The 15,357-nt window shown below is 56.4% G+C and overlaps 1 protein-coding gene across 11 annotated transcripts in view; it reads right to left on the bottom strand.

Moving 5' to 3' along the window:
* PPFIA4 (PTPRF interacting protein alpha 4) overlaps window positions 1–15,357 on the bottom strand; it is a 61,683-nt gene that overhangs the window by 5,116 nt on the left and 41,210 nt on the right. Inside the window, exons 10-25 of one of the 11 annotated variants that reach the window (XM_065038611.1) lie at window positions 14,917–14,996; window positions 13,425–13,556; window positions 11,782–11,844; window positions 10,690–10,781; window positions 8,654–8,795; window positions 8,209–8,414; window positions 7,497–7,737; window positions 7,199–7,309; window positions 6,595–6,728; window positions 6,289–6,452; window positions 5,627–5,720; window positions 5,303–5,384; window positions 4,605–4,805; window positions 3,395–3,457; window positions 2,252–2,278; window positions 1,153–1,328 (exon numbers count right to left, since the gene is read on the bottom strand). In XM_065038611.1, coding sequence (XP_064894683.1) covers window positions 1,153–1,328; window positions 2,252–2,278; window positions 3,395–3,457; window positions 4,605–4,805; window positions 5,303–5,384; window positions 5,627–5,720; window positions 6,289–6,452; window positions 6,595–6,728; window positions 7,199–7,309; window positions 7,497–7,737; window positions 8,209–8,414; window positions 8,654–8,795; window positions 10,690–10,781; window positions 11,782–11,844; window positions 13,425–13,556; window positions 14,917–14,996 — 2,008 coding nt within the window. The remainder of the gene's footprint in view (window positions 1–1,152; window positions 1,329–2,251; window positions 2,279–3,394; window positions 3,458–4,604; window positions 4,806–5,302; window positions 5,385–5,626; window positions 5,721–6,288; window positions 6,453–6,594; window positions 6,729–7,198; window positions 7,310–7,496; window positions 7,738–8,208; window positions 8,415–8,653; window positions 8,796–10,689; window positions 10,782–11,781; window positions 11,845–13,424; window positions 13,557–14,916; window positions 14,997–15,357) is intronic. The other 10 variants (XM_065038614.1, XM_065038612.1, XM_065038617.1 and 7 more) reach the window with 10 other exon arrangements.

Genomic DNA, 15,357 nt, shown 5'->3' with positions numbered 1-15,357 from the left:
ACAACCCAAAGGAGAGATCTTGGCTGGAAAATAGAGAACATCCCTCCCTTTCATAGTAATTCCCTACTCCATCAGTTTTAGAATCATGGAATCATAGAATCACAGAATGGTTTGAGTTGGAAGGACCTTCCCAGCTCCCCCAGTGCCCCCCCTGCCATGAGCAGGGACATCTTCACCAGCTCAGGTTGCTCAGAGCCCCGTCCAGCCTGGCCTGGGATGTCTCCAGGGATGGTTCATCCACCACCTCTCTGGCCAACCTGGGCCAGGCTCTCACCACCCTCAGGGACAGCAATTTCTTCCTCATGTTCAGCCTGAATCTTCCTCCTTTAGTTTAAAACCATCATTGCTTGTCCTATCTCAACAGGCCCTGCTAAAAAGTCTGTCCCCAGCTTTCTTACTGGCCTCTTTGAAGCACTGAAAGGCCACAATGAGGTCTCCCTGGAGCTTCTCTTCTCCAGCTGAACACCTTAACTCTCTCAGCCTGAGCTGTGCTTTATGCTGTTCCACCTGCTTGAGGGTGCAGGGATCCAAGCAATGACACTTTGAGCTTGGTGGCTGGGGGGAACCAGCCCACGGGAGCTGCTCCATGCTCATGGGAGGAACCACAGACCCAGCCCCATGGTTTGGGGTAGCTGGTGGAACCCCACAGGCTGGGGTGCTGCTCTGCCCACTCAACAGCCAGGCCAGGACCTGCTCTCCATGCATCCCTCCCTGTCTGCATGCCGGAGAGAGGAATGAGCCAATGCCCGTGATTCCCATCACAACCATTCCTGAGCTGAGTACTGGTGGGCACCAGAGGAGAATGCTGGTGTTTGGGCAAGGTGGTTGGGATGGCACAAGCCTTCTTCAGACTGGGCTGCTGGTAGATCTGCTCTGCCTGCCAGTGGGGGACCAGTTGTGACAAGCCTGTTACTCTTTTTTTGCCTGTGGTTTGTTCCACAGCCAGGAGAAGACTTGTTCCTCTGCAAGGAGTGTGCCGAAGGAGAACATTTGCCCATACAAGCTTCCCCCAACCAGGTGGCTGAGTTGAGCCTAGAAGAGCCATCCTCCAGCACCAGAACTGGTCAAGATGGGAGAATCCCACAAATTGCCACATCCTTTGCTCCATGTGCAGACCTTCACCCCAGGGATCTCCCGAAGGACAGGACTCACCGGTGGAAGCTGTCCACCATCTTCAAGTGCACTCTGAGATCTTTCTTGGTGAGGTGGTCCAACATCCGTGCATCAACGAGACACTCCATGAAGTAGCTCCGATACTGTGGGAGACCCAAGCTGGGCAGCCACTCATTCCCGATCCACTCGTGGTTCATGTCCCCATAGGCCAGTGTCTGTGGAGAAGCAAATGGAGAAGCTGGGGAGAAACCAGGGCTTGGTGGAGCTCCAGGCTCCCAGGAGACCAGTGACAGCTCAGTGCTGCAGCCCAGGGGTCACTGTCCTGAGGACCAAGCCTCGGCCAGAGAAGTTTAACCCTAGTTTGTACTGAAGGAGCTGGAGGGAAGAGTCCTGTTGGCCATGGTCTGCGTCCTACTGATGCCCCCAAGGAGACAAGGCATTAGCCAAAAAGCATAAGGGATATCTCAACTTTATGACCAGCTTCTTCTGGGAAAAGCACATTCATAAAAGCTGAAATGAAGAAATAGGTTTTCGTGCCTTCCCAACTGACTTTTAAGAAGCTTAGAAATCTCCAAAAGATCTGCTTTATGACTTCAAAATGAAAAGGCCAGTTTTGGGCAGAAAAATATCCATTCACTTTCACCGCAAGCTGATTGTGGGTCCAAAACTGAAATAAAACCCACCAGAAGAAAAGTAAAACATTTGAGAGTGATTAAATCACAAGAGATGATCCAAGCAGGACTCTTTCCTCCCACCTTTTCAGTGCATGGTATAGATCCTGAACTTGAGGCTAAAAAAGAGACAAAAATGGAATGTGTGTGCAGCCAGAAACCTGCACCCCACGCAGGGTGGCCGGTCGCACTTCCATTGGGTTTTTACCACAGGATCTGTATCTTGGAGAGGAGATCCCAGACAAAGTCACTCTGCCCGAAGCAGAGCAGGACGCTGCTTGGTGCAAGGTCCCAGGAGGACCAGCCCATACTCAAAAGATGCCCAGAGGAGCAGGTTCAGGCTCCAACAAGGACTCGGTGAACACTGATGCCCCAAGCTCATGTCCCAGCACCCTGCGATGTCCAGCTCTCCCTCCCACAACCACCCCACGTACCGCCCGCAGAAAAGGGTGACACGGGGACCTCACCTGTGCCCAGCTGCCCTCCTCTGTGTCCTAAGCATGACACACGCAGCATGTCAACAGAAAGGACAGGGAAAGTCAGTACCGGCGACCCCGCACCATGGACACGTGTGCCACGTGTGCTGAGCATTGGACCCTTTGGGGGTCGTCCCATGGCTTGGGGACCTCAGCCTTGTCAACGGAGTGCTGGGGACACCCCAACCCCACTGGGCCCTGGGTTTTACCCCAACTCTCAGTCAAGTAAGGAGGATACAGGTTGAGGCTTTTCTCATGGGCTGGAGATGGCATAGACATGGGGATTGTACGTCTTTCCTGGGAAATACAGGTAGATTTTGGGTCCCCCAAAGACAGGAGGGTGCAGAGAGAAACTGAAGCCTCAGCTCATGGGTCACAGCCCCCAGAGGGGCTGCCCAACCCAGTTTGCCCAGTTTGTAGCTATTTCTCCCCTTGTCAACCTGCGCTGGTTTTGCTCAACTTCACAAAACCTGCTGAGGGAAAGCAACACATCCCTGTGGTAACACTGAGCTCTGTCCCTCAAAGCCACCCACCTGTTACAAGTGCTGGTTACAGGTCTGTGCCACTTGACCAGCAGACAAAAAACTTCAATAAAATGCCTAATTCACACAATAAATCCAAAATGCTGGTCCTACACCTCTCCAAAGGAGCCAGAGCTTTGGGTAGCAGGGCTGTATCCCTACAGGGGACCCCAAGCCAGAGTGGTGGGGACAGACACTAAGGACAATATTTGTGTGTGCTAAGGTCAACAGGAGATGAGATGGCGGTTCTTTGGGTGTAGGATAACCAACATGGGACTCAGTCTCATGCAGCTACCAGAGATCACTCCTGGGTTTTGTCTTCCCTTTCTTTCCTCTAACACACAACCAACAGACAAGCTGCTCCAGAAACCCAGCAAAACCCAGGGGGCTTGAAAAAGGAAAATGCATCTGATGGTTTTCAAACCACTTTTAGAAATTGTTGGGATATTAAAGGCTGAAAGATGGTTTCTAAACAGGTGCACGGTGCTGGCCAAGAGCTGACACATGAGATGCAGCAAAGATCCCCTTCCCTCCCGGGCTTTAGTGTGTTAATGCATGCCCGGAGCTCAGCACGGTAACTGATATGCTGTGTGGTGGGGCCCGCCAGCCTCACCGTCTTGGTGGAAGTCGCCATGTTCTCCATCTCTTCGTGGGTGACCCAGACGTTTCCAGAGGACTGCAGGGAAAAGAGCGGAGTGGTCAGGGTGAACCAGCACAGAGGGCAGGATTAGGATCAGCTTGGAGCTGGACTGGGGAGACCTCGCAGTGTCCTTACAACTTGGGCTGGTGGCACCTGCTCCCATGGGGACACTGGGCTGTCCGTGTGGCCATGGAGAGTGCAGCAAGGACCTTTGGCTGCCTTTATACTTTGATGTTATGCTCATAGAATCACAGAATCATTTCCGTTGGAAGGGACCCTCAAGATCATTGAGTCCAACCATTAACCCACCCCTGGCACTGCCCCATGTCCTGAGAACCTCATCTCCGTCTGTCCAACCCTCCAGGGATGGTGACTCCAGCACTGCCCTGGGCAGCCTGTTCCAATGCCCCACAGCGCTTTGGGGAAGAAATTGTTCCCCACATCCAACCTCAACCTCCCCTGGCGCAACTTGAGGCCATTTTCTTTTGTTTCATGGAGCCTGCAGGCTTGTCTGTGACAGCTGTGACTCCAGATGGGCATCTGAGGGGACACATGACACTTTGGGGCCTTTCTTTCTACTGTCTGCATTTCTAAAGATGTGTCTTGGCATTACTGGGGCACCATCAACCCCTCAGGGGGTTCAAGGACCAGTACAAGACATGATCCTTCCATCCGTTTCATGTTTGTCCAGGCCAAGGCTGGGATCTGCAGCTGCTTTGACTTGCCCCAGGAATTTCACGTGGTCCCAGGAAAAGGCTTGCATTGAAATGATGGACAAACTGGTTGTACACAACCGAGCTGGCCCTGTAAATCACACCTGTGCCGTCTGGGTGGGATTTTATCTTCTCCAGGGCAGCCAGTCCCTGAGCTTTGCTCTTTGCCGGCTGCTCAGCCAGGTCAGCTCTTGCTGACACCACTGGGTGTGGGGAGAAGAGCATTTGCTGGTTCCTCAAGTCGGGAAAGTGCTTCACACTCAATGGCTGTTAATGATCTTTGTGCCTGAGGACAAGTCTCTGGTGCTTTCATGGGTTGGAGCGAATGTCACCCCCTGCACAGCTGCGCTTGCCTGTGACGCTCCCTGCTGACCGATGGAGCACTGTGGTCCCAAGGAGGAGTCGGGGAAAGGGGGGAAAGATGTGTCCCCTGCCCATGGAGGGTCTGTCTGTGGGTTTGTGGAACGTACCGTCCGCGAGGTGGGTGGTGCCGAGGGGCTGGTGAGCGAGACCATCTCCTGGATGGCCAGACGCAGCTTCAGGCGATGCAGTGCGTTGCTGATGCCGATCTCCCGCTGGATCTCTGTGTCGGACAGGGCTGACATGATGGCTCCGCTCTTCACGTTGGCTCGGCAAGCAGCAACGTACCAGGCCGGCATCCCCACCCAGAGCTGCCAAAACAGGGCAAAGCCCGTGAATACCCGGTTGACTTTCCCTATCCTCCTCTGGCGGGACCAAGGCCACCCTGTTTGAAGCTCAACAGCAAAGTTGGACACCCATATGGGGTTTCATTTCTGTGTGCACCTTGCACAGAGCCTGCGGGCAGCTCAGCACCCCTCTATCTGATGGATGCACCCACCAAGCCTTTCAGCTCAAAGCTCTACTCAAACCACAGCTCTACAGAATATCTGAGGGATCTGGGGATCTGCTCTGCTCCCCTAGACATTACAACCACCAACCATGTGCACAGTGGGACCGCAGGGTGCTGTACAGCTGCTGGTGGAGCACACTACAGACCAGCGGTGACGGCAAAGCCCTTGATGCGTGGGGACAATGCACGGGGACGATGCACGGGGACGATGCAGGGGGACAGTGCACTGGGACGGTGCATGGGGACGACGCACGGGGACGGCGCATGGGGACGACGCACAGGTGCGCTCTGCCTCACCTCCAGCCAGGACACAACAGTGGGGCCATCCCAGTGTGCAAAGGGCAATCCTTTCCTCCGAGCCTCTTCCAGGAGTTCATGCCTGGAGGGAATAGAAGCAGAAAAGTGATTTATCGGGGGCTTGTGGGGAAGGGAACAGCTCTGGAAGGGGAATAGACCCTGGGCAGTAAGAACCAGCTGGCAGCAAAGCAATAAAGGAGCCAACAGGGCTCAAGAGAGGATGAAGATGAGACTTCTCTCCAGCAATTCCCAGGTCCACGCCATGGCTTCTCAGCCATCCGGCAGGACATTTTCTTCCTGGGGCAGGGAAGGAGGTTCACTCACTTTTTCCGCAGCCGCCGATCCTTCTCGGCCTGAGCACCCAGCTTGCCAAGTCCCAGAGGGTCCTGCATGCCCACCTCCACGTCGGTTAGCACCACTGCGGGTCGAGGAAGACACCCCCACGTCAGTGTGACGTCCCCCAGGGTCAGCGTGGGCACTGTCCCCTTGCCAGGGTGTTGGGGATGCACAGTGGCAGCACAGGCGGTGACAGTCTCTATTTCCAACCCATGGGTCCTCTGCATCCCTGGGAAGCCCAAGAGGACCCCTGCCTGCACCCCTCCTGTTCCAGGATGCTCAGCATCGAAGCAGTAATGGATTTAGGGGTCAAAGAGCAGCTCCCACCAAAGGGCTGTGCAAAACTGAGAAGGGGAGGGAAGCAGATTTGGGGACATTAAAGATAAGACACAGTGTTAGATGTCACTGTAGCTCTCGCAGAGCATTAGGAGTGACACCACACTCGGGTCAGAAAGGGCCGCAGGGACCAGGATCCGAGTGCCCTGGAGCCACAGGGAGCCCAGAGCCAGTGGCCTCAACACCCCCAAAGCAGCAGGAGTGTCCCCGCTCCTCCACCCATCACCCCAACAGCACCCCAAAGGCGGGCAGTGCCGAGAGCCCAGCCTAAGGGTTCACCCGCCCGGCACGCAGGAACGGGGCTGCTCACGGACCCTGCCCTGTGGCCCCTTCTCTGCTCAGCTGGATCAAGCGACCCTTCTCTTTTTTCCCGAACAAGCGCCCGATGGAGGATTTGATCCCCTTCCTCTTGGAGCCCTTGTGCAGGGAGTCCTGGCTGCTGGTGCTGCTGGCGTTGCTGGTCTGCTCCTCCAGCGAGCTGGAGAGGAACAGCAAAGCCTTGAGGTTATTCCTGAGAAGCACACAAGCCATGGCAAACCGCAGACCATCCCACCGCCCCACACAAATCCCCAAACCACCAGAGCAGCCACTGGTGTGAGAGCCAAAGATGCTCCACGTACCTCTTCCCATCCTCCTGACTTAGCGCAGGGTGGCCCAGTTTCTCCAGCCGCAACGTCCTGGGTGAGGACGGGGGGGATGTCTCGCATTTGATGGTGGTTTTATCCTCTCGGCTTTCATCCCGAGCTCCAGGCGACTGAACAAGCAAGGGAAGCCATGAGGCTGGGTGGCCAAAGCCCAGCTCCATACTTGCCCTGCTGCCTGCCTCTCTCTTGCTCCGTGGAGACATGGCCAAAAGAGCCACCAGGGCCCTGAGGCTTTGCCACGCTCCAGGACTGGCCTGAACTAGAGCTCTGGCAATGGCTCAAGATGCCCAAGTGGATGGGGAGGATGCGGCCGTACGGCCAAGATCCTGGGAACAAGGAGGAGAGAGGACGCAGCGCCATGGTCCAGGTCAGAGGGTGGGGACAGAAGCTGCTGGCCCTCAGCAGAGGGCTCTGAGGAGCACAGATGGGAATGTCCCAAAGCCACCCTGTCACCGGAGGGGACACACAAGGTTTGAGGACCCAGTGGCTTTCTGAACCTCCCCATGTCCTGCCAGGCCCCCCAGGCTCCAAGCACCTTACAGGATCCCCCAGCTCCATCCCGCGCCTGCTGCACCCTGACCTGGTGTGGACAAAGCCAGGAGCAGGCTGGAAAAGGGAGGGTTGGACAAAACCCAACGGGATGGGAGCCACTCACTAGCAGTTTCCTCCGGTGCTTCCTCAAGTCGCTGGGCTGATTGCAAGGGGGAAAGCGAGAGAGACACAGAAAGGGGGGCAGTTAATGGAGAACCCCCCCGCAGAGCAGGCAAACACGGGCACCCCCGTTCCACGTCACCCCCCTGCAGATGTCGGGGCATCACTCCCACCCCAGGTACCCACACACCCCCCGTCCAACCTCCCCATCGCTGCCACCTCCTCACCAACGTCATGATGCCCATGCGGTCGAGGTCCTGAGCGGCGCTGCGGGACGAGAGCTTGGGGGTGGAGCGGCCACTGAGCGGGGGGGACGAGCTGGCCAGGGACAGGGCGGTCAGCGAGGTGGGGATGGACGCCCGTTTGCAGAGCTGGGTGAGGTTGAGGCCCTCCATGCTGCCGCTCGTCACACGCGTCTCCAGCTCCTCCGCACGCAGCTCGGTGGACTCCTTCTCCTCTTGGATCATCCTGGGGGAGCAGTGGAGCTCAGCGACTCGTCACACCCCCCGCTGCAGGATTTCCCTCCCCCATGGAAATGCACCTTGGGTGCTGTGACTCGAGCCCCGCATCCTCAGGAATGGCAGCAAGATCCATCAGGACCCATATCAACCTGTTTCCTTTGGATATTAGGAACAATTTCTTCCCCAAAGGGCTGTGGGGCATTGGACCAGGCTGCCCAGAGCAGTGCTGGAGTCACCATCCCTGGAGGGCTGGACAGACGGACATGAGGTTCTCAGGACATGGGGCAGTGCCAGGGGTGGGGGAACGGTTGGACTCAATGACCTTGAGGGTCTTTTCCAAGCAGAATGATTTTATGATTCCTGGCTGAAGCTGGACCAAGACCTCAATTTTAGGGCACAAGAGCCTGGAATATTGTTTTCTCCCCTACCCCGAGCAATTTCAGAGCAAGGCATGGGGGGGTTTGGCCATGGCTGCTACCTGATCTCTTCGTTGATGGCATCCAGCTGCTCCTGGAGCATCATGGCCAATGTCTGGGCGTCCGAGTGCCCACCAGGAGAGAGCACATCCATGGAGCTGAAGAGCGTCTCGCGGTCATCCTCGTCCACGTCGGAGATGTCGGGGTCGCTGTCAAAGGCGTGAGGCCCCGTGGCCAGGACACTGCCTGCCTGGGCCTGCTCCCAGTCCTGGGGGAACAAAGTCCGCTGGTTCTACACGACATCCCCATGTCTCCAATAGCCAAACTCTGTACACCAGTCACACCTCAATGCAATCCCAGTGGGGAAAACCTTCCTATCACATCATCCCCATCCAGGTAAAGGAAACTGCCCCATGGCCCCAAATTGAGGACACGTGAGACCAGCATGCAAGGGAGGAGGAGACCCCAACCTAGCCATGACCCCATGCTGGAACAAAGATGGGTTACCTTGGCTGGTTCCTCTCGCCGGGTGGCAAATCGGCCCTTCTGTGCCCGAGGCAGCCCCGGGGCTGCCCCAAAGGGCTCGGCGGGGGCATGGACCACAGCACTCAGTGGGAAGCGCAGGTCTGTGGCGCTGCCCATGTGGGACCTGGGGAGAAAGCTCCATTTTAGACATTGCTCCATGCAAAGATGTGCAAGGATGCTCACAGAGGAGGAGGATGAGGCCACTGTGGGATGTTCACCCCAGCGATGCCGGCCTGCTCCGCATGAAATAATCACAGAATGGTTTGGGTTGGAGGGACCTTCCCAGCTCCCCCAGTGCCCCCCTGCCATGAGCAGGGACATCTTCACCAGCTCAGGTTGCTCAGAGCCCCGTCCAGCCTGGCCTGGGATGTCTCCAGGGATGGTTCATCCACCACCTCTCTGGCCAACCTGGGCCAGGCTCTCATCACCCGCAGGGGCAACAGTTTCTTGCTCATGTCCAGCCAGAATCTCCCTCCTTTAGTTTAAAACCATCACCCCTTGTCCTATCGCAACAGGCCCTGCTCAAAAGTCTGTCCCCATCTTTCTTATGGGCTCCTTCTAAGTACAAAAAGGCTGCAATAAGGTCTCCCAGGAGCTTCTCTTCTCCAGCTGAACACCCCAGCTCTCCCAGCCTGTCCTCCCAGCAGAGCTGTTCCAGCCTCGGATCATTCCTGTGGCTCCTCTGGCCCCTCTCCAGCAGGTCCATGTGTGTCCTGTGCTGAGGACCCAGCACTGCAGGGGGGTCTCACCAGAGCGGAGCAGCGGGGCAGAATCCCCCCAAACCTGCTGCCCATGGGGCTGGGGATGCAGCACAAGGTATGGTTTGATTTCTGGGCTCCAAACATGCATGGCTGGATCACGGACAATCTCTCATCCCCCCAGAGGACGTTCTCAGGGACACGGGTTAGTGCCAAGGTTGGGTTAACGGCTGGACTCAATGATCTTGAGGGTCTTGACCAGCCAAAACAATTCTCCAATTCTATGAAGACCAAACGACACAGCAAAGTGCCTTCCCAGAGCACAGGGTCACTACTCCCTGCATGCATTGCCATGGGAGCCATGAGGTTTTTTTTGATTTAAGATGACAAACACAGTTGTCCAAGGCAGATCAGTGTTTTTCCACCACGGTGGGTCTGGTTTCCAGTGCAGACACAGATCTGGACTCCCCAGCCCAGCACCCTAGTGAACACAGACGAAACTGCTAACCCGGGCAGCTTGGCTTGGCGTCAGCTCCGTGGTTGCAGACGAAGGCACAGCCCAAGTTTCAAGGGGATTTAAGCTGTGGAGCCGCTGACAAGCGGTTCCAGAGCTAAAAACAGATAAAGGAGCCTTAGACAAAAGCTGACATTTCAGCTGGGGGATTATTCCGGCCTCTGTAACTCAAGCTTTCTGCTGATTTTTTCCTCCAGGATTCTTACAGGATGTGGTTTTTGCAGCTGTGCTGGGTACCCCAGTCAGTGCTGGAGGCTGAGACCCCATGGACTCACCTCTCCTTCTGGTGCTCTGGGCTGGGACCTCCCCATCTCCCAGCTGGCTTTAAAGGAAAGGGTGTGGGAGGAGCATTGTAGAGAGGAGGGGAACAAATTGGGGAGGTCTATTCTCCTTTACCTGCAACACCTCAAAAGAGATTCCCCCTTCTCTACCAGCCCATCCCCAGCACACCACAGAGGGAAAGATATTCAGTGAACATCCAGTTTTCATAGAAAATTAAGCCCTTTGTACAGAAAAATAAACTATGTTCAGTGGCTTTTTTGTTTCCTTAGAAGAGCAAATTTAGGGCCATTTGGTTGGGCTGGGCTATTCTCAACAACCTATGTCCCACCCCAGGACAAATCCATGGTGGGGACAGCACAGTCGGAGCCGACCCTGCTGTGATGAACCACCCCGCACTGGGGGAAACCAGAAACACCTGATGCCAACTGCATTTTGGGGCTTTAAAAGCAAAATGCCCCCAAAGCTGTGGGTGCAGGAGGCAAGTGGGGTGTGTATAGACTGGGGGGTTGGCAGGTGGCCCTTACCTTGTGTGCACGCTCTCCACAAACGTCCCACTTCTGGTCTTGAGTTGATCGACCTCCAGCCTCAGTTTGTCGATCTCGTCGGACAACCGTCGCTGTTCAGGGTGAGACAAGAGACAGGCAGGGGTTGGGTTTGCTCTGGAGAGCAGCCAGGTTTGGAGCAATCCATATCGTAGCTATTTCCAGGTTTGTGCTGCCTTTAAAAATCTCCATCCCAGATTTAAAGTACCTTTGGCACATCATTAAAGAAACAGTTCATGCAGGTAACGATGAATGATGATGCTGGGGAGATGCTGCAACAGGAGGGGGTGATCACAGGCCAGACAGACATACAGGTGCTCGAAGCGATGCTGGTTTGGGAGATGAAGGAAATAGGTCCCAGGGGGATGCTCTGGTTTTGCTCCAGACTGTGTATTCGCCTTGGCAAAGGGCCGGCAGCAAGGGAACCTGTAGCCAAACGTAACGCTAACCATGTCCCTCCTGCTGCCAGCCCTGTCCCCATGGGAAACCTGTCCTTGTGCTGTGGCTGTGCTGTCCCCAGGGGCTGTGAGGAGCCAGGATCCTCCAGGCATGGCTGGATTCTGTCCTGAGAGCAAATGGGATGAACCAGGGTGGGCAACATGCAGCGTCATGCGAGTCTCCGAGCTGAGCAGCCGTGGTGGGAAGCGTGAGCAGTCCCGCATGTCCTTGTCACAAGCAGGGAGCATCTGGGAGAGCAAAACCCCCGGGCAAGGGGGAACGCAGCCCCCAAACCCTCCTGTTGCTTTGAAAAGCTGAGACCCTCCAGCTTTCCAGCACAGGCCAATGTGGACTCATGCTGCAGACCCTACGGAGATGCTGTATCTGAGCGCAGGGGAGGTGTGAAGACCTAGAGGTCCCTCTGCAAGCTGGACATGGAGCAGATCCTCCCAACATTGAGTGATGGGTTCAGAAAGCCTGGGGGGCGAAGGGGACACGGCTGTCCCTTGTAGCCAGGCTGCACCAACAAGCACAGGGGTAAACCCTCCTCTAGAGACACAGGTGAAGCCTGTGAGTGAGGAAGTGAGGAGCGAGGAAGTGCAGGCATTAGGGCAGGCTCCCTGCAGTGGCATTTACCTTGTCGTGCTGGTGTTCCTCTATCTGCTTTTGGGTATTTTCCAGCTCTTGTAACAATGTGTTCTTGGAAAAAAAAAATAACGAAACAAAAGAAAAGGGAACAAAAACAGGAAAGAAAAAGAGAGACCGTTTAGAAAACGGCCGCATGGCCTCCCAGGAATGGGCAGCGTGCAGTCGCTGTGTGGATGGTGTGATGGACGACTGGCAGGAGTGATCAGAGAATCACAGAATCATTTCAGTTGGAAAAGACCCTTAAGATCAACAAGTCCAACCGTTCCCCCACCCCTGGCACTGCCCCATGTCCTGAGAACCTCATCTCTGTCTGTCCAACCCTCCAGGGATGGTGACTCCAGCACTGCCCTGGGCAGCCTGTTCCAATGCCCCACAGCCCTTAAGAAATTGTTCCCCACATCCAACCTCAACCTCCCCTGGTGCAACTTGAGGCCGTTTCCTCTGCTCCTGGTGCTTGTTTCTGGGGAGCAGAGCCGACCCCCCCCGGCTCCAGGAAGGGGGAAAAGAAGATGTGTTTGCAATAGCCTGACCTAGTGCTCTTTTTTGGGAGGTGCTGATGGCCAAACAGCATAATTTTTGCCCATGGCAAACCTGCAGAGACTCTGTAGGTGATGCAGTGCTGGGTGCAGGCTGGGGAGCAGACAATGCACCTTCACAAGGTGCTACCATTCGGCTCCCTGTTGCTTGCTGGGTTGGGAATTTGGGGTCAGTCCCATGTGTTGGCACCTGCTTTTTATCCAGTGCCATGCAGGCATCTGCTGAACGACTGGCCACAGTGGCACAAACGGGTCTGTTTGGAGACAGGAGGTGCAGAATCATAGGGAATGGAAGAATCATAGAATCACAGGACGGTTTGTGTTGGAGGGACCTTCCCAGCTCCCCCAGTGCCACCCCTGCCATGAGCAGGGACATCTTCACCAGCTCAGGTTGCTCAGAGCCCTGTCCAGCCTGGCCTGGGATGTCTCCAGGGATGGGGCATCCATCACTTCTCTGGGTACCTGGGCCAGGCTCTCACCACCCTCATCGTGAGCTTAATCCTCACTCCGAGCCCCATGCTCTCCCAGCTCCTTGCATTCACACTGGGGCAGCAGCAGCTCCAGCCGGCTCCTCAAAGTCCAGTTCCCCAGGAGGATCGGGGTGGGAGCTGGGAGGCTGCTCATAGACCCTGCCCTGGCTTGGAGAAGACAGATCCATCCAGCCTGGGGGACAGGAAGGTTTTGAGGCAGCATGTGGAGGGGATGGGCAGGTGGGAAAGGATGAACGCTGCATTTTCTCCTGCAAAATGCAGTGGGGTTTTGCTCCAACAGCCAAGCACAGGCTGCAGTCAAGGCTGCACCAGAAGAGACATGGGGAATGGAGCCAGACAAATCCCACTGCTGAACAGAAGGCGGTGGAGAGCGGGTCTTGCCGAGCGAGGGCCAGCCGGAGGTTGGGGTGTGATGCAGAACACGATTCCCTGTGCTCCCACAGGCCTCAGCACCCGGCTGGTGTCTTGCATGTGACCATTTCTCCATCCTCGAGCACGTACTTTCACCCCCGGGGTTTGGCTGGTTGAGGGTCCATGCCGGATGGGCTGATGACCCCTCAACCCCCTGCTAGCCCCCCCAGGACGCCCTGTTCCCTGTCACTACCTTCTCCTCCAAGGCCGCCATCCTCTCCTTGAGGTGCAGCTGCAGCCGCTCGTTGGACTCGCTCAGCAGACGGTCCACAGTGTCCGAGAGCCGCTTGTTGTGCTCCTCGTTCATCTTCTCCCGCTGGCGGGCCTGCAATGGCAAACAGCGACTGCCACGTTGGATTGAGCAGATCTGCTCCTGCTGCCGCCCCATGTCAGAGCTGATCCTGTGGGCCCCACTTGTGGGGACAAAGCCACCCCTTCCAGCACAGATCGGACACACTGCTGGGGCTTTGCTGGGTCTCTGCCATTCCCCAGCCAGGGATGAGGAGGAGAGAGGATGGGACTCAAAGAGATCCTGCCTGCCTGCCCCTCAAAAAAGCCTTACCTGTGCATCTGGCAGGGACAGCCGCACCAGGGACACTTTCCAGACCCACATGAGTCCCTCTGGATTTGCAAAGGTCTCTCCAAATCTCTGCTCTGGGCCAAAATAACCAGGGACTTCCCTGGTTGTGTCCAGTTCCGGGCTCCCCAGTTTAAGAAAGACAAGGAATTACTGGAGAGAGTCCAGCAGGACAGAGAGATGCTGAGGGGTCTGGAGCATCTTTCTGCTAAGGAAAGGCTGAGGGAGCTGGGGCTGTTCAGCTGGAGAAGAGAAGCTGAGAGGGATCTGCTCAATGGGATCAATATCTCAGGGTGGGTGTCAGAGGATGGACCAGACTCTGTTCAGTGGTGCCCAACGCCAGGGTGAGGGGCAACGGACACAGACTGAAACACAGGAGGCTCCATCTGAACAGGAGGAGAAACTTGTTTGCTGGGAGGTGCCAGAGCCTGGCCCAGGCTGCCCAGAGCGGGTGTGGAGTCTCCTGCTCTGAGACATTCAAACCCCCTGGACGCACCTGTGTGATCTGCTCTGTGACCCTGTGGGAGCAGGGCTGGGCTGGGGATCTACAGAGCTCCTGCAACCCAACCAGCCTGGGATTGCCAAAAGGCACAGGCTGTAATGCCACCTGGGTGACCCCAGAAATGTGTATCACAACCTCCTGCACGGACAGCCCAGCCCTGAGCAGCACAGCACAGACTGTGCATCCTGCAACACCTCGACACAGCCTCCTGTCACTGAGGGCAGCATCTTTGCTTCCAGTGCCCCCGATCTCGCTCTGCTGCTGAGCCAGGGTTGGGGGAAGAGCAGCTGGAGCCTCTTCTCCATCCTGTATTTCAGGTCTCAGCTTGCCCCAGAAGGTGATGCTGGGAGAGGAGTGCATGTGGCACACTAGCATCAAGATTTGGGTGCCTGGTAGAGGGGCAAATCCCAGTGTCATAAGCTCCTGGGTGGCTCTAGTTTAGGAGATCCTGGATGGGAATGGACTAACCAAGCCCCTCTCCCCATCCTGTTTCAGAGACACCAGCCCTTTGTGGTGTGCCCAGGTACCCAGGCACTGTGGAAAGGGGGAGCCAAGGCCAGATCAGGACCCGCAAGGGCTCCCCAGCCCAGGTTGAGCAGTGCTTACCCTGGCCAGCTCCTGGTTCTTCTCCTCCAGCTGACTCTCCAGCTGCCGGAGGTGCTCCTCGATGCTCCCGTGCCTCTCTTCTGCCTGGGAAAAGCAAAGCAGCCCTCTCGGATGATGCTCCCCAAAACCACGCAGGTTGTCCTGCATCCCTATCTCCATCCCTGCATCCACATCCTTGCCCGGGATGCGGTGCTCCCTCCCACATCCCCACCGGGATCACGGTGTGCTGGGAGCCCAAACCAGCCATGCCAGTGAGGTGATGGGAGATAGACGTGCTCTGTGAGCAACTGGCACCTGCTCCAGCGCCTGGGAAGGGCAGGACTGGCTGGATCCACACCTCCCTCCAGCCCTGCACCCTCCCAGATCCAGCCTGTGTCCTTCCTCTTCCTCCTCATCCCAGAGTGGTCCCACTCCCACCAAGGCCATCTCTGCCTTGGAGAA

The sequence above is a fragment of the Columba livia genome, chromosome 22 (assembly GCF_036013475.1).
Source record: "Columba livia isolate bColLiv1 breed racing homer chromosome 22, bColLiv1.pat.W.v2, whole genome shotgun sequence".
Lineage (NCBI taxonomy): Eukaryota > Metazoa > Chordata > Aves > Columbiformes > Columbidae > Columba > Columba livia.
The sequence above is the reverse complement of the archived record's forward strand: the minus strand, read 5'-3'. Positions and strand labels throughout refer to the sequence as shown.